The sequence below is a fragment of the Pagrus pagrus genome (genome assembly GCF_965226575.1).
Source record: "Pagrus pagrus genome assembly, chromosome: 22".
Lineage (NCBI taxonomy): Eukaryota > Metazoa > Chordata > Actinopteri > Spariformes > Sparidae > Pagrus > Pagrus pagrus.
In genome coordinates this window covers 14736271-14758766 of record NC_140204.1, presented here as the reverse complement: position 1 = coordinate 14758766, position 22496 = coordinate 14736271, and the positions used below count along the sequence as shown (strand labels likewise).

Genomic DNA, 22496 nt, shown 5'->3' with positions numbered 1-22496 from the left:
TTTTTTCTTGCTTTTGCACATGACAGAGCATATACTGTATGCAAATGTTGACGCAGACAGCGTGCTAGTGTGCAAATGCAGGACTAACAATGTTATGTGTCTCCCTTGGTGACTGCCGCTGCGTTTGTCACATTATGCCCAACTTGTTTTCTCCATGTAATAATAATAACTGTAAGGCAATCTGTCGCCTGTAACCGGATCCTGTTAGGATGGAGGAGAGTGAATGAAACATGTGACAAGGTGTGATTAGTCAGCGACCAATCTCGCTTGGTGTTTGTTGACAGATGGGTCTTTTGTCGAGGTAATTTGTTCAACAGAATAACCAGGTAGATAATTACCTGTTGCTTTTGTGGCTATTAGGGCCATTGTTGTGTTAAATCATCCTCATAGTGAATATTCATCGCTCAGTGGGGGCAGCTGAAGGGGTCATTGTGCACATCTGACCTGAGGCAACATGTTTTTCTTGCTGATTAAAAAAAAAAAGGCTTCTTGTGAACACCCAAATCAACACACTTTGACATGTGGTGCATTTTAAACACGAGAAATCCTTAAATCAACGAAAAACTCAATGCAGTTTTGAGTGTAATTTCCCAACTTCTCACTTTTGCTTAAACTACAGCTGCGTTTAGGCTCAGTTGCATCAGATTAGACCACTATTCACCCGGGATGCAAATAAACATGATAGGGTATTAAGAGGCTGGAGCGGAAAGGGGTGTGACGAGGGTGTTGTATTTCATGTCAAACCACCTGGAGAGGAGACACTTAAGGCGCGCGGGTTGAGGGTGCCAGCGGCAGTAGAGAGACGCCACTCACTAGACAAGGCCACATCACTTGAGTGACTGCTCTGGACTTTGCATCCCCCCTCAGGAAATGGACAGCAGGATCAGACCGCTCGGCCTGGCCGGGCACACCGCCAGCCCGCTCGGTGGCTTGCAGGTGCCCACGTCCCTCCTGCGCCCTCCACCTCTCTTCCTCCGGGCTTGTAACCCCACGCTGGAGAGGGGATACCCCCGCACTCCGAAGTGCGCCAGATGCAGGAACCACGGCGTGGTCTCCGCGCTCAAGGGCCACAAGCGCTTCTGTCGCTGGAGGGACTGCGTGTGCGCAAAGTGCACCCTGATCGCGGAGAGGCAGCGGGTGATGGCCGCGCAGGTGGCGCTGAGGAGGCAGCAGGCTCAGGAGGAGAGCGAGGCCCGGGAGCTCCGGCTCTTGTACCCCGGTGGGGAAACCGGGATCCCCCAGGGGTCACCCGTGGGACCCGGGGTGCCAGCAGCAACCAGCAGCGCTCCAACACCTGCGAGCTTTGATGTTTATGGAGCAGAGAGCCAAAAAGACGGTAAGATAACAATAAAATATTATTTTTTAGGTTGTTTTTTAGATTTCTGTCCAATAAAGTAGCTGATAATCGCTTTTATTCAAGGAAAATGGCTTATTTTGCCGTTTAAGTTACCACAAAATATAATTTTGCACATTTTTACGCACATTTGATGGACAGAACCATGCCAATGATTTTAAACCACTTGTTTTTCTTGTCCACATTTCAGATGACAAACTGAGCAAGTACAACTTCTATAACGGGTTCATGGGTCGACCCCTCTTTGCGCCCCAGGCCGCGTGCCTGCCCTCTCCAACAGACAGCAAGGACCTGTCTCCAAACAAGGACACACACACCGCCTCATCCACTGAGGACAGCGCGAGTCCATCCCCGGTGTTTCACCACACGGAGAGTCCACAGAGGTCCCTTTCCTCCTCGGACCCGGAGTCTGGCAGCGAGTCGGAGAAACCCAAGCACTCCCCGAGCCTGGACCGGGACCCCACCGACATCATGGCCAAGATCTTCCCCCACCAGAAACGGGACACCCTGGAGTCTATGGTGAGAACGTGCAAGGGCGACATTGTCAGATCCATTGAACTGGCTTTGAGCTCCAAAGAGAACAAAATCGACTCTGAAAGCTTGGCTCTGTCTAGTCACCCAAACGCGCTCAGGCCTTCTGTTGGACTGCCCGGAGCGCTCGGTGCTCTGGGGAACAAGTCAGCCTTCTCCCCGCTCCACATGACGGCCGCCGGGGGAGACAGCGTGTACGGGCTCAGCCCTCGCCTCGGTGTCAGCCCCCTGCGGCTGGCATATTCCTCCGCGAACGGTGGGATGGCAGGTTTCATGTCTCCGTACATGACATCCGGACTGATGCCAGTGTTTCCACTGCGTCCACCTTTGGACTCATATTCCTTTCCCGGCATGATCCGAGACCTCTCTTACCTGCAGAATAAGGAGTCACTATGCAGCACGGGTCTTTACACACGACTTAACAGCGACAAATGACCAGTGAATCATTAAAAATGAAAGATGTTATTCTTTAGTTAATCTTATTGTAAACTGACTTCCAGATTTGCCTTAAAAATGCCTCTCAAGTGCCTCAAACAGCGACAATTTCCCTTTAAAACTTGTTTGTTTTTATAGTGTACATGTTGTAAAGATTGTTTTTATTAATAAAGCAATAAAAATGTGCTCTTGTCCATGATTTTGTTCTTATATTCTATCTATCTATCTATCTATCTATCTATACACAAACATCTATTTTTTCCTCCTTAAAACACAGTTAGTGACAAGTTCACCATATCCTACAGCTCCTTGTAGTCTGACAATGTGCCTTTCTAAAAATGTGATGGCTTTTTACAGATTTTCCATCCTCCATCTTCATATTTTCATCGGCCCAGGCCTATATTAGGTGATGCAGGTTACAAATAATGAAAAAAGGTTGGAATTTTACCATATGAAAATGTCTTTCAATGTCAAGGAGTTACAATTTTAGGCTACATGTATTAATTGTGGCCATTCAGTATTGAGCCAGTAGGCTATGTGTCTGGTTGCCAGAGTAATTACTGCCCCCTCTCGCTTTAAAGGGGCACTATGTAGTTTGGGATTTTAATGTGCACAATATTATCAAGGTAATAATACAAACTCAGAAATATTAATTTTTTCCATAACTAAATAAACAAGCTGTTCTCAGAGGAAAATAAGACCCTCAAAACAAGGTGGCAGGGTCCGCCTAATATAAACAAAGTAAAACAGTGTGAATTGTCCTTTAAGGTAGGTTTGTTCATTCTGTCCTGAGTTTGTTTAGTTAGTTGGTTTAGGCATTAAAAAAAACCTCTTTCCCAAAATGACATGGTGCACCTTTAATGGAAACTTGCTACATCTGATAAAAAGCCCTCACCACCTGCTGTGCTGCAGCTACAGTAGTGAGGGGTGCATATTTGTTCACAATATTCATCACATGTTGCCTGACATGCACTTCTCACCAACTAGAAAACGTAAAACACGCTTCTTATAAATTAAAAACATATTTAACTCGGGTAAAAATGCTCAGAAACTGCTGGCTGTAAGTCCACAATGAGAATGTGAACAAGTGCATTCCTGTCTCCGCCCCAGAAAGACATCCTCACTCATGATTGGCTAAAGCCGCCACATGCCGCTCGGATACAAACCAATAAGAAGCCCCAGGTGCGTCACGTGACCGCATGTTTCAGGAAGTCGGGACACGGGCCAGTTTGAAATGTTGAATGCATATCATGAGTTTGAAACGCGATTGAGCGGGTTTCTGTGAGGCAGAGGGGAGACGGTTTACATTTCTGTCCTCTGACATGCGTCTCCACGTTATTATCGCCGCTGTCTGTTGGTGTGGCTTCGTAGACTCGCGGAAAATAAGAGGGATATCTTCGTCCTGTGAGTTCACTGTCCCCCCCTTCTAGCTAGCTTCAAGGCTAAGCAGCTATCATGATGTTTGTAAATAACCGTGCGTGGTTCAACGTGCTGTGGCTTTGTCAGCTCACATGCTGCGACACAGACCACATGTCGCATGTGTTTATGGAGTTGCCATCACCGCATATAGATTCTAACAACTGTACTCAGCATTTAAAGTTGTGCTCTGATGTTAGCAATACTTCCAGTACTAATACCTTTAGTGTTTTTACATAGTTCCAGTAGTTTTCTTAACAAACTTAAGCGTCTTCTATCGTGAAATAAAGATGACAACATAGGAAATGTTGTTCTAAGTCTGCACATTGGGTTGAATTTCTAGCTGCAGTTCAAGGTCATCAACCTGCATCAGTGTGTAATGGTTCTGTTCTGCAACAGACAAGCGGTTCTACAGGGAGAGGAAGTCCTTCCTGTGCATCGATGGGTCCAAAGTCATCCCCTTTGAGCAGGTGAACGATGACTACTGTGACTGTGAAGATGGCTCCGATGAACCAGGTAAAAAGTTGACCCATGGCCGAGTTTACCAATGTTGGCAAACAGCGAGTCACTGTTAATAATTACTGCACACTACTTCCTGTACATAATATTAAGCATTCAGTATTGCTTTTTGTGCCATTTCTCTGTGATACAGCCCACTAACACCTCCATATCTCCATTTTTTGGTGTCACCGATGTGGAGTTAAAGCACCACCTGTTCTTCCCTGGGGAATCAGATCCTCTGAGGATTTGTTGTTTTAAAAATGTAAAAGAAGCGTTTTTGTCTGCTGATGGATTCATTAAATGGATGATTTAATTCACCATTTCAGCTCAGTGGAACAACTCCAACTCCACATGTGCACGCTCAGAGTTTTTCCAAGAAGATTACTGTGCTTTTTAAAGACTGGAATATAAATAATGTCAACCACTAGCTAAAGTACATAATCTCCTTTTGCTGCTGGGATTAGGGCTGTCATGATATCAGATTTTCACTTCATGTGTATCATGGCTTAAAGAATTCACGATAACAATGTTACTGTGATTCTATAGAAAAGAAAAAAAAAACATTAATAATGCTGTGTCAAATTCAACCTACCTTTGTTGTTGTGTGTTTTGTCTCTTTTCTGGAAACAAATTGCACTTCAAATTCAGGTGTAGGGAAGTTCATGTAAGAACAATAACACTGTTGTTGTCAATGCTGGCATATCACGGCACCCCTAGCTGGGGAAAATCCAACCACTATGACTGTCTGCTACTTAAAGGGCTACAATAAAGTGTGTTTACTGGACTTTGGGAGTACTACTACATATGTGAAAAAAGTATCATAAAGCCTTTTGTGGCTCCAGAAGAAGCTGCATGGAATCTGATAAGTTGCCTCCAGTGATGTCACTCGGTGGCTACATTGCATTGTGGGTAATGTAGTCGCCGTGTTTTGAAAAGGAAGAAGAATGTGTGTAATAAAAAAAGTTGATATCTCTGGTTCTGCTGTATTGATTTTCCTTGTGTTTTTGAACTGTCCAAAATGAGTGTTACAGAAGTGCAATGATAGACCTTTGGACTGCTATTCAAAAACTTGTTGCCTACATAAAAGCACCTTTATCAGATCACATGCAGCTTCCTCCGGAGCCACAAAAGGCTTGATGCTACTTTTTCCACATATGCAGTAGAACTCCACAAGACCTGTAAACATACTTTAATCAGTGTGAAAGTTGGTGTAATTACCCTTTAAGTGTAAACACCATAAGGAAATTATCTAGTCATTACAATTTTTAAATGGTGTAGGAAAGGCAAGAGGTGATTAAATCAATATTGAGCATACACACCAAGACTTTATAGTGATTGACCCCCTCATCTAAAGCCCTGAATGACCCCCGAGGAAACTCATGGGTATAGTTTGACTTGTATCCAATTTCCATGTAGTTCTGTATGTAGTACATTAAAGTTGCACTATGTAGTTTGGAAAATAAATTCAAACCCAGAATTGTGATATATACATAAATATGGCAATAATAAAAACTAAAGAAATATTTATTTTTTTCCATGACTGATTAAATATTAACTGTCCTTAAAGGAGAATAAGTTCCCCAGAACACTGTTTTAAGCTAGAAAGGTGGCAGGGTATAATATATATATATATATATATATATAAACGCAGTAAAACAGTAGAAATTGCGTTGTCCTTTGGAAACGTTTTTTTTCTTTATTCAGTCCTAAAAATCGAATAATAAAGAATGTTCTCTTCTGACTAAAATTGCTTCCCAGAAAAAAACTTTTTAAAGTATACTTAACAAAGTCAGAATTAGCTCCTAGTCTGCAGTCAAGGCAAAGTTTTCTAAGTGACAGTGCTAACAACTTTACTTAACAAGGGTTTGAGAAACACACTCAGTCTTTAAACAGACGACAGATGAATCATAAATCAACAACAAAAACATAAAAGAACTCCAGCATCATCAGTACAAGTTCCTGTTAAAAGGTTGAAAGGGAACGTTCTGTGCGTGACTCCCTGTGCATGTGTTATGAATACTTCTGATTAGATTCATTTGTTACTGAAAGTTAGCTTGTTCTGACCTCTGCCCCTGCCCCCACATAGGCACCTCCGCCTGTCCTCGTGGCCGATTCTACTGCACCAATCTGGGTTTCCGCCCACACTACATCCCATCATCGCGAGTCAATGATGGCATCTGCGGTAAGGCTTTTTTCTATTGCATTATATTGGATGAAATAATGCTCTCCTGAGAGGTGACTTTAATAAACTTAGCAGGATCTTTTTGAAGCGAGGCAACGTATCAACAATGTTTTCTGCTTCAGCGTTTTTCAAGGACAACAAGGGCATCGGTGTAACTGCTGAGGGTGATGAACAGATTGCTTCTCACGGAAAATTAAACGCTGTCTTGTTTGTTCGAAATAGCTGGTGGAAATGTTTGATGCTGAACGCGCTCTAATATCTTGCCACTTAATTCATTTCATAGGGTGGTAGTGAGGGGTTTAATCAAAATCCATTTTTTGTCAGGCAGGAAATCGTTTTGTTTGCTTTTCCGCTTTTGCGTTGTGTTCTTCAAACACCGACGTGAATTCATATTTTACATGATGTCGAGAATCGGACGTGTCGGTGTGCAGACTGTCACTCCTTTTGTGGCACAAACAAACAGATGAAGCAGACACAGCAAACAAAACCTGGCTCTCTAACACAACACGCTCACTCTCCACACAGTGTTCCTTGAAAAACATCCTGTCCCTTTCCTCAAGGCCTTTCCAGATTTTTTCTTGTAAAATCCGCCACGCTCGATGCCTAATCACATAGTTTTTCAGCCCCCGCTTTCTCATCCGCGTCTGTTCTCCTGTAGCTCTCCACTTTGGATAAAATCAATACATTCCGTTGTCGACATTTCCTCTCTGTCACCAGCGCTTTCGGCGGCATTCAAACTATCTCGGATAAAAAAAAAAAACAACAACAACTGAAGGAATGAAGAATGAGAGAGCAGTAGTGGAATATTTCTCAATGTCTCCTTTTCCCTTTACTCACTCCCACCTGTCTTCTCACACCTCCGCTGCCCTGAATGGAGCCACTTAATAGCTAACACGCTGTTGCTTTTCCCCTTCGACTGGCTGTTGAGAGATTTTCATTGGCTTCCCTCTCTAAAGCTCTCGTTCCACCGGTCGCAGATAGGGTTCTGGATCACTGATAAATGTCACAACGTGCTGACTCTCTTGGGTGAAACATGTGAGCAAAAGCCAGGTCTGAGCACTTAGAAACACCATGCAGCTGGTCTAATGAGTGGTTGATCTCTAGCTCCCCTCTCTGAAACACAGATATCAGACACAAAGGTCTGATCTTCACTGAGGATGTGATCATTTGAAGGATTTAGGGCTTTAACCAACAGTTATATACGCTTACTTGCTTTCTGGCAGTGAGTTAGAAGAGAAGATTTTTTCTTTCACGCTAAAATCTGTCCGATAAATTAAAGGCTACAGCGAGCAGCTGGTTAGCTTAGCTTTGAACGAATACTAGAAACTGCTGGTTTTTACTCTTCAGTTTCTGTACGGATTAAGCAGACATGTAGCATGTTATCTATGGAGCAGATTTTGTTACCTTCGGTGAGTCTGCAAGCTAACAGGAGCTAAGTGGCAATCAGTGGTGGCTTCATGTTTACCATACAGACATGAGAATGGTAACAATCTTCCCATCTTTCTCCTGAGAAGTGAGCAAACATGTTGATGATTATTTCTATTCAAATACTAAAAGATTTCCTGAAGTTTCGTCCAAAATGTTCAGTTAACTAGCAGATATGGCAAAGAACAGCTGCAAATCCTCACATTTGAGCTTTTTGAATCGGGGATTATTTGGCATTTTCTCCTGGAAAAACGACTGAAACGAGGAAGTGATCATCAAAACAGTTGCTGATTAATTTTCTGAAATCTGCCAAGTTCATTAATCTGTTTCAGCTTCACGCTCATATCTTGTTTGTAAAATATTCTGTTTATATCAGTAAATTAAAAGATTACAGGAGTCAGACTTTTAGGGGCAAAGGTGAGTGATACAGTGCTTCCAAAGCGCCTGAAATGAAAGAATGTATCGTTGCTGATGTTTTTTTTTACTTCTCTATGTGTTCATTTCTGTTGCCAGATTCTGTATTGATCACCTCATTTGGAGTAAAGACACATTGCTCACCTCTCCTTGCTGATAACGTTGACTGCTCTTCTGTTCTCTTGTATGTGCATTGGATCGGTTTCTCCCGTGTCTCGTGCCAGATTGCTGCGATGCTTCAGATGAATACAACAGCCACGCTCACTGCCAGAACACTTGCTGGTCAGTTGAATCAAAAACTGAGATTCAATATTTATAAAATAACACATGCAGATTTTGACTCCAAATATGGCATTAGAGGCCCACGCACAGCTAAAAAAGATAAACATCCAACCGGGCCATTTTACTTGGGAATTGTATCAAACAGTAGATTTTGAGTAATTAGATAAAAATGCAGCTCTTGTTAGATCCAGTTTGCTCTTAACATGAAGCTATTTATCATAGCATCAGTGTGATAGACTCTCATGTGATGGTGACTCATTCACCGTGCCACCAGGGGGCATGGTGTCACTACGATTTAAAAACGTGATGTAGATCCGACCTCCTTTTGTAATGTATATGCTTCACAATATTGTTTTGACGGGCTCATCCATGATAAAGACAGATCTGACTCTCCACCTCGTTGTACCTTAAATTGTACTCTCAATAACTCCATCCAGAGGTGTGTTTTGATGCAGATAATTCAGTTTCTACAGGGTGAAAATTACATACTGCACAGACTGTATGCGTAAATAAAAATATTTATAAGAACGCAGGCTCCTGCAGGGTCATATTTATCATCTTCTCCGAGCTGCGCTGCAAAGATTGTCCAGAGTATGATGCTGAAATGTAGCCCGCTGTGTAAATGTAACTTCTAATACAGTAGCCCACTTCTTTTGTTGACAGTCCTCTGTTATTTAATTCGCTGCCACTCGGGCCAAAACCACATACAAGCAGAGTATATCTCATTATGTTTTCACAAGGTCCGCACTCATATTGTGTTTGCCAGGCTTCAAAAACAATTTAGTTCAGCCACAGAGCATCAGCCCCCATCTTATTTACTCTTCTATTTTTCCCATTTGGATTCCTGCTGCATTGTGCGGCCCTTAAAAAATTGGATTGCACCATCTCGGTGACCATAGCAGGGGTGGCCGTGGACGTTTTTCTCGGTAATGACAGGACCGTGTGTGTATGTATCTTCTGTCTCGCTCTCCTCCAGGAATCTGGGACAGAGGGAGAGAGCATACGTGGAGGGCCAGATGAGGACCTTGGACGAGGGTTTGCAACTCAAGCAGCAGCTTATTGAGGAGGGTGTGCTGCTCTGGAGGGAGAAACAGGTACACTGTATTCTGCTGAAGGAACTGTATGGCACAAAGTAGTAACAGAGGGTAGTCATCAGGGTTTTCCAGCAAAAGCTTTATCCATTTCCTGTTCTGAGAAAACCAGTAACTTTCTGTTGTGTTTGTTTTTCACTGCTTTTCAAACTTTAGTGCAGTCTGACCTGCACAAAGTATACTCTAGGTTCATTAAGTGTTCTATATGTAGTTTATGGCAGGCTATTTATTTTAAGTTGATTGTGTTACCAAAGAGAACCCATAATACACCTTAGTTACATTTCCTCACACATTATGGAAATGATTTTAAACGGGAATAAAGGTGCAAATACAGGCTTTTCTTCATTTTTCTAAATCACATCACGCGCAACAAGAAACGGCGAGAACCCGATGTGTGTTATAAGATAAACTGCTAGAAACAATATTGATATTTCAACAATATTGTAGGAATTACTGTTGATACTAAATGCAGACTTAAAAACTAGAAACATACATCACTTATACTGTGTCACAGTAAAACAGTATCCAAATTGTGAGTCGATATATGTCTCATATCATGATAACGATGTGATATCGATATATCGCCCAGTCCTATCTGTAACCTTACTTCTGACACACCAGGATGCAAAGTGGGTCCTGTAGCCTGCATGAAAGACTGGCCTGTTGTCAGAGCCTGTTGCAGTCAACATGGTGGACCCATGGATGCATTCTGAACTGCAGAGACTCATGTATGTTGTGTTTCTGGCTGCGCTGCATTCAGTGAATTCATTTTGCCCTGAAATGCAGTAGCTCTGGAGTACTTGGTTGCAGTTCATTGCAGTATTTTAGGTATAATTATCCTCCTTCATGTGTTTTTCTTCCTCTTTCGGTTTCTTGTTACTAGAATTATACAAATGTACCAAAGTGTCTCTACCTACTGTGTGTAGATATTTTTCTGTTTTTCTCAACAGATTTAATTAACATTTCGCCCCGGATACTTGTGCTGCCACTCAGTCGCTGTCGTGTTATTACCTGGCTCGCGAGCTAACACACTTGATTGATAGGGACGTCGAGGTTAATTTGCTTCTCTATGTGCTACCGCTCCGAGAATTCCTGCTCTAAATGAGCAGCTTGTGCTATGTGATATTGTTTTGACCATACATGTTAATGGCATCTGCTGCTACGGGCGTCTGCTGTGCGGTTTCCATCAGCAAACTTAGCCTGCTATGCAGTTACATTTTTTTGCCATGTCAACCTGAGATGTTCACTGTTTTCTAGTTCTTTCTTTCCAGCTACTTACACATGCGTCTCTGTGTTATAGTTGATCAATTTATGCCATTCCCTAGTCGTGTTTTTATGAAAATATTAAGAAATGTACCAAAAATGTGCATTTTAGTGTATCTTTTAAAGGGGCACTAGGTAGTCAGACATATTTATCTTTTCCATAACTGAATAAACAAGCTGTTCTCAGAGGGAAATAAGGTCCCCAGAACACTGTTTGAAGCTAGACAGGTGGCAGGGTCCGCCACATATAAACAAAGTAAAACAATATGCAATTGTGTTGTCCTTTAAGGTCAGTTTGTTTATTCAGTCATGAAAATTAAGAGTATGTTTGTTTTGTTTGTTTAGACATGAAGGTCTTTCTTCTCCGATTAAAATTTCTTCCCCAAAACCACATAGTGCACCTTTAAGGATTTCAACTGTAACCACGCTCATTTGTAGTCTCGCTGAAGCAGCAAGCAGCAAACGGTTCTGGGTAACGTAAACAAGTACCTGAGTCATCAAGCCCAGTTTGAATCAACATGCTCCCTTACAGAGCTTCAAGATAAGCAGGAACTACTTCACAGTTTCTCCCCTGCTCTCCATTTGCACATTTAGTTCAACAAGCACTAGGCCAAATTAGAAACTGGAGCCCTGGAGTTCGGTGCAAATTAAATTTGGCAGCTGAGGGTCTCTTTAGATGTTTGTAAGTTATATTTACTGGTTCAGCGGTCTCATTACTTAATGCATTATCTTCATTTAGGAAATTCAAGTTGCCCCCTTTCCACTGTTCGATGGTCAAGTCTCGCTCATGTACTCCACATATAAAGACAATTCTCCTTGTTTTATGGTGTATTAGTACAAAATTGTAGGAGCACTTTTCATTATTTTCATACAAAGTATGTATTTGGACTTCTGAAAGAGCTGTAAAATGTTGCTGCCCCTTCTCAGGGCTGCCCTCAATCTTTGTGTTATTCTGTGCATCGATGCTGAGAGAAATTACTTTATTTCAAGGTATTTTGAAGCACTTGAGCCCCGCGATTGTGTGAATAGTGCATTTGAAGAATGTCAAGCTTGTTTAAAATATCTATCGCTTATAATGGAAGACGCGGTTAAGATACACCTTTTATGTGACAGCAGAGATTTCAAACTGAAGGCCACTTTTTGTCACTCTTTTGCCAGCTGATGGTCCGTGAGTGTGTACCCTGCACTCTCCTTTTCTGTTCTCTTCTCTCTCTTCTGTTTTTTTCCCCCCTCGTGTTCTTTTCTGTGTCGGCTGATTGGCAGATCGAGGTTGAAGTGTCACCCAGCCCTCACAGCCAAGCCGCACATTGTGATATCCCCCGTCCTCTCAGCGTGCGTCTCTGTTGATACGGCAGGGTTACCTCAGGGGCATCGTCTTCAAAAAACCGTCCACAATGACCCAAAAGCGAACTCCTCCTGCGGTTCAAGGGGCTAAAGAAGACGCTTGAAAAGGATGCCGGAAAACTTTTTAATCAAATTAGAAGCCTCTACACAATGAAGTGTGGCGTGTCAGCAGTGCACGCCCCAGAACCAGCAGAAATAGGAACGCTGCTGTTAATTAAATACAAATTGGTATTCAATAAAATCCTCTTTCAGGAGGTTTGTGATTATCTTTCGGTTGATTGGCCGACTGTAAGTGCACATTTTAAAGCAGGGAACAGCAGGGAATGGTGCGCAGCATTTTGTTAGTCCTCAATCCATTTTAAGATTTTTGTTTCTCTTTCCAGCACAGCTTTGTCTTAATTTTGCCAGTATTTCAGAGGAACCTTCAATGCTTTTATTGTGCAGCTTTCCAAGAGTTGAGAGAAGTCTCCAACACTGTGTACTGAATCAGCACTCCTAGGTCTTTAATCACCAAACACTATATTATTTTCACTCATCCCAGTTGTGATATTGCTTATTTTTAAGATTATTACGCAACTAACCGGATCGTTCTTTAAAGAGCTCAGATTTTCAGTCCAAAAATCCTTTTGGAAATTTGAAAATCTGTGCGGAGGGACCTTTTTACATGGGTGTTATTCACAAGTAAATATGTTCCTGTACACTCAAAATGGAGCCCATAAATCACTGCAGCAAACTGAAGGTGTCTAAGCAAGCAGGTAGCGTGGCCTAGAAAGGTAGTCATCCCTGTCCGAACCGAGCAGAATCCATCACTGCATTATGAGAGTCTCTGAGGAGAGATTGGAAGGCTGTATTGACACGCATGCACACACACACACACACACACAAACACACACACACAAACAAGGGGCTTCTGCTCTTTCATATTAATTGGTCCATTACAGAGAGTGATGATAGGTTATGCTCGCTTGTCAAAAGCTGTCATTTTTGGTGTGGCGGCAACACCTCCTGACGCAAGTCATTTGAATAGTCCATTGTGCAGGCCCGACTGCTGTAGGACGAGTTTTTGTGTGTACATGGGCTGGTTGTGGTCTGGAGGTAGATGCAGTGACGCGTACAGAAAGAGAAGGTAAGAGGAGAGGGAACCGAGACAAATTAAATATTTGCTAATGCCATTGCAGGCGCTACTTTCTTGAAATTCTTTTAAAGCTGTAAGTCACGTATTAATGTTGTATTCCTCACAGTGCTTTGTGCTAAATGCTAACATTAGCAGTTCGAATGTGCTCACAGTGATGATGCTAACATGCCAATGTTTCGAAGGTAAAATGTTCTGACCCACTTTAGTTACATTAGCTGATTAGCACTAAACACAAAGTACAGCTGAGGCTGAATGGAATGTATTTAAAGCACAATTATGTAACTTTTTACCTTTCAAATAACAGCTTCAAACTCATGTTGATGGTGCAGTGTCTTGTAATAGGGTGAATGGTGTCTCTGTCTCAGCCACTCTGCCCCCCCCATCACTTGTTTCTGCACTATGTAACTTCAGTGAGAGGGTAGGATCACAGCGTTACACACATGATTACTTCAACACACATGTTTCCAAGACATGATTTGTCAGTTAATGTGTAGTGGATGATAGTTTCAATGGAGCCAAGATTTAAATAATGAGATTGAAGAGTGATGGGAAACGTCTATGGGTGGTTTTATTGGTACAGAATGTTCAGAGTTTTAAGATTTTAATTCTGATTAAAATCTTAAAACTGATCTTAAAGAGCCCAAATCAGAATTTAAATATTGCTTTTTTCTGTTCAGATAGGGTCCAAAAATGAGTGACAATATCAGGTAGAGAAATAAGATTGATTGTGCTACTGACTTGCAAACTGGCATTAAACTAGAAAGGCATGGCATTCACTAACTGTACTTTCAATCAGCTCGCAGCTTGAACGTTAGCCATGTTACGCTGATCTTGGACATTGTGTTTGTCTCTATGTCGTCCCTCTTCAGGCTCAGCTCCGAGAGCTTCAGCAGGCGGCCGAGGACTTACAGATTAAATTAGAGGAACACAGGAGGAGGAAACACGAGGCCGACCGACGCAAAGAGCAAACACTGAAGGCGCTGGAAGCAGGGGACAGCGGTAAGTGTCTTGAAACCTTTAACCTGCCATGATTTGGTTCGAGTCCATTCAAAGCAATTCAATCCACAGAATTGCTCGAGTTTGTAGTTAGGCCATTGTTGCGGCGACCACAGGGCACCTTCCATTTTATTTCAGCTCAGTCTTTCATTCAACAAAAGTAAATTGACCTTTGAACCTCAGGCCAGATGGTCAGGATGACATATAGCAGAACAGCTAGAAGGGTTAAATACAGATGCCTGCGCCATTGAAATAAATGGACTGGGAGAGGAGTGCTGAGCAACGGCATATTGCGGTCCCACAGCTGTCCCTTTTACGTTCCTCAAACCTTCAGAGAGAAGGTGCTCATGACTCACAGGAAATTCCCTTATCGCTCCGAGCACTAGCTGGCTCGGCATTTAAGTGACGTTCAGACTTGTGTGTGTGTGTGTGTGTGTGTGTGAATGTACAGAAAGTTTCGGGGCCGGATTGGAAAATGGACTCAATCATTTTTGCATTGAAGTCCAGAAAGATTTAGAGTCATTATGTGTGTATGTGTGTGCTGGGAAGGCATGAGATTGAGACTGTTGGACGGAAACTAGCTTAAACTGACAATATACCAAACAAGTGCGTCAAAACAACAAATGTATTCAGAAGAATGTCATTTTTCTACTTTTTAACGCTTAGCATTCATGTTTCTCTCTGATGTCACGAAATTCTGGTAATTGATTGTCCGTCTGCTGTCAAACGGGCGCTCAAGTGAAAGTTTTGATTGCAGTAAAGGTCATTTGACTTCGCCGGTTCCTCTGAGCACGCATCCATCATGCATCCCACTGCGTGTGCTGACCTTTGCTAGATGTCACACGCCCCCCCCCCATGTTCTTACGCCCGTCATTCTTTACTTCCATTACAGCTCATCTTCAGGGCGTAACAACCATCAGTTTTCATTTCTGTGGCCCTGCGTTGGCACGTCTTGTCCATGTTGGCTATCTATCCAGGCTTATTATGCAGTTCTAATGACATCGTGTGTTTTGCTGAAGTTGAAGGGATGCTTTTTATTTCCTGCCTGCAGATTATGACATTACATATTGATTAATACTTGAAATTTTAATGAATAAGCACCATTAATCTGTGAACAGTATAACACTTTATGGCTCCCCAAATGGCCTTGCGGTTATTATTTGGGGTGGGAAGTTGCTTTCATGCACATTCTGATTTAATTGCTGGAGTTGAACAGCAGACACAGTAAAGCAGAGATTATACAGGTGAAGTAATCATGAAAAGATATCTTTCCGATGTGTAACTTTTACTTTTGATGGAATTTTAAACGTGATCTAGGCTAATGCACTTCAAAGAGCAACCTAAGCAGTTGTGATTTTACTATAGTTTCGATGTGTGGAGAGATTCTTGGATTGGAAAGCTCCTATAAAATATCAAGAAAATGGCCACAGTTATTATAACTCTTCGTCTTAGCTGACTTCCTTTACACCTCTTTTTAACCCATAATGCACTGATATATTGTATAAACATGTCTCCTAACATGTACAAATAGTGTGACTGCTTCCACATTATTTGTTAAACCTTTAAAACAATTGCCCTAAAATATCCTTAAACCTACAGAGGACCCATGAGGACAAATATTGAGTTTATATCTCAATTAAATATAGGAACATCACAGCAAAGAAACATTGTTTTTTTCTCCCCTGTATGATCTGTCAATAGCTCGTCCCAAAATAGGAATGAAAAGCCAGAAAACAAGCAGCTGAGCCTGCAAACTAGAACTTAACAGTCTTTCCCTTTACTGCTGCTGTCGCTCAAACATGTCTCCAGGGCTTCACGTGAAGTTATTGAAGTGTTAAAGGCCAGGTTATTTGTACCCTTAAAGGAAATTGCAGTTTCTCATGGTGCAGTGCTTTTGTTAGGATGAAACAATAATTGCAGGACGCGTTGGGTAGGGATGTTCTAAACGACTTGTTTTAGATAGATTGCGACACGTGATATACACCGATCAGCCACATCATTAAAACCACCCGCTTAATATTGTGCTGGTTCCCCTTGTGGAGCCAAAGCAGCACGGACACAAGACTTCTCATGGACTGACACCGGGACGTTGCCATTGGGGAGTGCCGTTGCCAGGAGGTTGTTGGGCAACATGTGACTATAAGAAGACATGACATTTCAGTGCAAATTATGTCTATGTAATTTAAATGAGAACATTAATAAAATGATAAGTTTAACTGACTAGTGCTTCTGGTGTCGACTAGCAATGGTAGGAACGTTTAATGGATTAGTTGACTAATAGCGCACATCCCTCGTGTTGGGGAACTGCTGTGCTAATGTGACACCATTACACAGCCCAGTGTATGATTATTACGTCTTTCTGGATAGAAGAATTTTGCACATTTTCACAGATTAGTGGGAACACATAATTAAGATTCATCCTGTCATTTCATTAGCGAGCTTAGTATTTACAATTCTGTCACATTGCTGATTGAATCCTCATTGAATAACAAAGACTTCACTGTTACTGGCTACTCAGAAAGGATGCTGATCATGTGCTTGTTTTTCAACCAAAAAAAAAAAAAAATCCCTGTTAATGCCAACATCAATAAACTGCGGGTTCACGTGAAGGTCTCTCCCTTCTCCGGTGATGTTTATTTGATGTGATCCCCTCATATGGAGACATACTGAATTTAATGTCTGTTACTCACTTTAATGATACGCCCCAATATGCAAAGCTACACTGTCACAGAGTTCAGCCACAGTTTGAGGGGCTTTCCTCAAGTTCATCGTTAATCCAGCGGTTGACCTATTTTCAAAGCGCGTTCCTACTATTCGTGTTTTCCAAAGGTACACGAGTCCAGTCGAACACACGTAGCATAAATTAAGTGTACTGAGATGGCAGCAGCTTCGTTCATTGTATCACACAGAATCCCAAAACCTTTGAAGACGTTGAATTGAAATGATAAAGTATTGAAGAAGTCTTGAAGAATGTTTTGACAGTGTCACAGTCACATTTAGCCGAGCTTAAATGTCATTTTCACATAGCCGGTCATGTCATTTTGTGTACGTGCGGGTTGTCCATCCTCTTTTGAGTCAATTTTGTCATTAGCAATTCATGAAACCACAATGTAGTGAAAAAAAACATAGCGCCCTGTTCTCGCCAGATGGTATTGTTAGACTGACCAGAACGTTTTTGATGCATGAATAAGGAAACCACATGAGCATTCATTTAGTATAAGAAGGTGTGACACTTGCAATAACAAACGCTTATCTGTTCCCCCGCCATACCTGCCTGAGGGAGATAATTATTGTTTGTCAGGGAAGACGATTATTGTTTTTACCATATTATTAGTCATTTGGCTAATTATCAGAGGAGGCCTGGAGGCACAGAATGGCCAATTTCAGAAAAATAAGACATGATGATGGAAAGACCCCATTTACACCTGACAGAAACGTGTGATCTGGATACGTTCTCTTGACAATGATATCTGATCACAGGCTTTTGAATTGACACCTGCTCTTAAAAGCACATTTATGTTATTTGGATTCTTCCCACGTTCTGATCCGACCTCAGTATGCAAATGTAGGTAGGTGGAGCTAGAGGACTTGTTGAGTGTGTGTTTATCCTTCGCCTTATTATGAGACACCTTCAGATGTTTTAGTTAATACTGGCACTGGAGAGAGTTTCACACCCGTTCGCCATCTGTTTGGCCAGGTATTTATGAACTGGGGGAATTTTGTAGCACGTCTCCAGTTTTATGCTTGAACAGTGCTGTCCCTCCACAGTGCTGTTAAACATCCGGCAGAATAAATGTATTCTGGAGGATCAGATCCGATAGCATTTAGATTGAATTCTGCGTGCATTTACGCCAGCGCTACTGTGCACTTTTCCAAAAGCTATCAGATACACATCACATGCTAATAGTAAGTGTCATAGGATTACAGTAGGGATGTTTTTTTCCCAAGCAAAACGATCCTTGGACTCAGAACCATTGATTAAATGTGAACCTGACGATCTCCCCTCAGCCCATCAGGTCTGCTAGTGAGTTTAATGAGTGACTCATACTTTTTGCCAGGTGGGTTTGCAGTATACCTACCTGTTCTTGTCTGTTTTTGCTTGGCTCCTCTCTGCTGTTCTGTTACATTGAAGATATAGCAGCTTAAATGTTAGACCTACGCTGATATCTCTCAATAAAAAGCTGCCGTCTAGTTAGCTAAAGTTACCGTCACATACACTGCTTTACAGAATAATGTTAAAACCTAAGTCAGTGGTGCGGTGACTGTACAGGGATCTTTTTTACAGGTGGTTGACAGTTCAAAGAAGAACCCAACATAGATCTTGTAGTCTTTGAACCTCACCCCATTCTCCTTAAGGTGTCCATTTGATTCACATCATTTATATTCTCATCAAATCATCCCCTGACCCCTCACGTCCTGTTTGAAAGCATCTGCATGTGTTGTGTGTCAGTTATTCAGGTTTTTACTTGAATTCGCCACACATCTGTACATGACCAGTTACTGCAAATTTGCAAAAATATGTCTTGTGTTTGAGCACGTCTTTGTATATTTGCATGTCGCCCTATGTATGTGGGATGTTGCATAGGGCAGTCAGGATGTTAAGAAACATGGAACACGCAGTGAAGACAGAATATTTGTCTCCCAGATTGTCTTTGAGGATTTCTGTTGAAGTTCCCCCGAGGCAACAAAGATGCAACATATCCGGTGCCAAACATTTCATGTTCCTTTGATATATTCCAATTACTCCCTACAGTAAAAAATAATATAGGGACCCCTCAACTGCTGAAAATGTATATTTCCTTTGAAACACAGAAGGGGAGGCACATTTTTGATTTAGCATAACGTTCTGTCTGTTTCCTTCAATACAATATGAATATTAACTTGCAGTGCCTGGAAATTTAAGACGGACCATCAATCTCAGTGAATCTTCAGCAGCCTTTTACTTTTTTATTTATTTGCAACAATATTTTTGTGGCATTTTAAGCTTATATTAGAAAGACAGAGGCAAAGGTCAACAAGGTTTATTCAGAATCAAACCAAGGATGTTACCGTTCACGGTCGGCACCTTCACCCTAACGGCAGTAAAAGCGTAGATATCTTTTCTATGTGACCAGAAAACACGCTTAATGGAAATATGAAATATGCAAAGGCATATTAATTATTTGTCTAATTTTGTCCGTCATGTCTGACCTATCTTGTAAATCACTTACCGTATAACCATGTGAGAACCTTGAGAGGCTCGACTCACAGCCCTGATGAAATTGCAAACAGCGCTGATCTTGTACACTGCAAGGTTCTTATTGTGCTGCGATGTTTTCTAAATGTGATGCAGCAATCGAAACCTGCACCATCCGAAGCACCCTTCAGGTTAAAACACTTATTTGCAGATCTTTATAGTTACAGTATCTCCTCTTCTGTGAAAAGTTCAATGCAACACCTGCAGCCTTTTGATCCATTTCCATCTCAAAGCATTTTCTTTTCCACTCAGAAAAGGGGTAATTTCCTGCCTCGAAATATTGCTTAATAGCGTATAACAGAAAGCAAAATGTGTGTTTTTGTTAGCCTCGGAGTGCAGAGCTGACAATAACAAAGAAAGCTCTGTGTGGATAACATGGTCTGTAGCCTCAGCATAGATCTGCAGTCTCCTGCTGATATGTTCCATTTTCTCTGTTCTCTTTGTGCCTCTCTTTATTTTACGAGTGTGCTGCGCTATCGCCAGGGCAACATGGGTGGATGAGTGATGGTGTCCATTAGTAAACACAGCCCCCTATATGTGCCATCGGCCTAAAGAGCCAACGTCTTGAACCTCCCTTTTCTCTTTTTTTTTCTCCGCCCTCCTACTCTCTCCTCACTTATTTTCCACATTCTTCCCCACTCTTCCTCTTACCTTTTTACCACCATGGCCCCCCACCCCACTCCATCTTGCCTTCCTCTCCTCCCTTCTCCATCTATCTATCCTCCTTATGGTTGTTTCTCATAGCTTCGGCTCCGCAGCAGAGGGAGGGACGAGACCATATCTCTTCCTCCTTGGTGCACTCATTTTTGCGAGACGGTAGCGACCAGAAGATGGGTCGAGAATGTCAAGCATTAGGTTGGGAATTGAGCGCTGCTCAAACAAAAGAATAGGCCACTAATATGACAGATGCTGCGTGTATTGCAGGAGAATATTAGCAAATCTCGAAGCAACAAGGGGGTGAGGAATACGGCTTCTTTATAGACATTTTCTGCTGCGCAGTCTTTTTAAACTTAAATCCAAAAAGCAGCTTTATAAATATGGATGTGAGGTTCATTTTGGCAAGGCTGCATTTATGAACTGGGGTTTAGTTTTTCATCTTTTTATTTTGTACACCCTCACAACACATGCGCTCTACTGTACACTGGGTAAAAAAAAAAATGCTAATTTCACAATTAGCTTTTCTGCAATTAGTACGGGAAGGTAATTGCGACGGATGCGCAATTAGCATTATGTAAAGTGCTTTTCCCCAGACTTAGGGGCCAATCAGTTTGCCCCTTTACATTCTCCGTTCTGCTGATGATGTGGGAGACGCTTAGTGCCGAGCATAAGAGAACTTCCTCTCCCTCCCACTCCAATGAATGCGATTCACAAAATGAATCAGCTGGGGTCACATGCTCGCTGGAATAGGGGGTTGAGGAAGTTTTTGCGTCTCCTTTTCATCTGCCTGCGAATATGAATGGAGAAGAGGGAAATCACTGTCATAGCAGCCGTTACAGCACAAAGCCTCCTGATTGCATTCTGGACTCTGACATGCCTTTTTTTTTTTTTCCTACAGGGAAACCAAATGTTCTTGCACAGCGTGACTGACTCATTGCCTGATTGCCCAAAAACCTCCATACCCCCACCTCCTCCTCCACTCCCCCCCGCTCCCCCATGTTTTTAAATCCAACTCCAGCTCCGTCCCTTTCTCTATCCCTGCCTCTCAGTTTGCATCCAGATGGATTAGTGTTTATAGCGGTGATTGGTGGTTAAATAGCAAATCCATCATAGCTTTGCGGAAAATAAATATTACTTCCATCAGGTAATTTCGCATTAACCCTGATATGATTTCTCCTTTTAGGTCTGAGACATCAGAACAGCACAGTAACCGGCATTTTCAAGTTACTGGACAGCAATAAAGATGGCAGGTAACCAACATGCTGATTATTTCATCATTGACAGTCCAGTCCAGTTTTCTTGTCCATGGCTCACCCCATGATAGCTATGATACCCCTTCAAAGCCCATGTGTATGTTTAAAATGCTGAATAAAAATAGAAATATATTCTCTTATTAGTTGTAAAACATTCTCTGCAAAGGTTTTTAGATATTGAAGGCCACCATTGATATTTTTATACTGAATCAGTTTTTCCCTTAGGATTTTACTCTTGCCAGGGTGAAAAGGCTTCTGTCACAGTATTTAGATTGCTATGAAATCCAATACTAAGGGAATTCTTAAAGCGTATTTGCTCCCAGTTTGGGCTTTTTCTCCTCCCGCTGTGCAGTTTTAAAAATGTACCAGAGTGGGCATGAAAGCTTGGGAGTGTGGAAGAAAAAGGAACACGGTTGAAGGTTTAAAATCTAGCTTTATATTTTCCTTTTATTTCTTCTACCAAATAATCGACTGTTCTTGAACATTGTGCCAACTGAACTGCCTAATTGAACCGCCGGATGCCAAAGTGAGCAAGGTCTAGTGAAATGAATATAGCTGTGGTACATTTTGTGCTCAAATGGTGATGATATGACACCGTCCTTTTAAAGAGGTCATATTATGCTACTTTTCACGTTCATACTTTTATTTGTGGGTCCTGGTAGAATAGGTTTACATACAAGACATTTTTCTCATGTGGTGCGTTGCTGCACCATCCCTTTTCACACTGTGTCTTGAACGCTCTGTTTTAGCTACAGAGTGAGACATCTCGCCTCTGTTCAAGCTATGGTGAGAGTTACACATTGCACATTAATTAACGGGCAGGATGTCGCCAATCAGAGGCAGAGTAGGGCGGGTCATGCCGAGCAAGGTAGTGTGATCTAAAATAACGCAACTACAGCAGTAACAACTGTGTGTCTGCTGACTGACTGGATACATTTTGTATATATTGTGTAAACATATATGTATGTGTGTGTATAATTT

General features: G+C 42.0%; 2 protein-coding genes across 3 annotated transcripts in view; both read left to right on the top strand.

Moving 5' to 3' along the window:
• Positions 1-870: 870 nt before the first annotated feature.
• On the top strand, positions 871-2505 carry LOC311251670 (doublesex- and mab-3-related transcription factor A1-like; the record flags this gene model as incomplete). Its single annotated transcript, XM_084344242.1, has 2 exons — positions 871-1336; positions 1545-2505. 2 exons carry the CDS (start codon positions 871-873, stop codon positions 2318-2320), a joined length of 1242 nt encoding a protein of 413 aa, XP_084200368.1. The 3' UTR covers positions 2321-2505.
• Positions 2506-3549: 1044 nt separating this feature from the next.
• The window catches only part of LOC311251445 (glucosidase 2 subunit beta-like), a 122713-nt gene continuing 103766 nt past the window's right edge, over positions 3550-22496 (top strand). For both annotated transcript variants that reach the window (XM_084343848.1, XM_084343847.1), the window contains exons 1-7: positions 3550-3724; positions 4136-4252; positions 6324-6419; positions 8483-8540; positions 9517-9634; positions 14243-14372; positions 21446-21512. In XM_084343848.1, the coding sequence (XP_084199974.1) occupies positions 3643-3724; positions 4136-4252; positions 6324-6419; positions 8483-8540; positions 9517-9634; positions 14243-14372; positions 21446-21512 (668 nt within the window). In that variant the 5' untranslated portion in view covers positions 3550-3642. The remainder of the gene's footprint in view (positions 3725-4135; positions 4253-6323; positions 6420-8482; positions 8541-9516; positions 9635-14242; positions 14373-21445; positions 21513-22496) is intronic.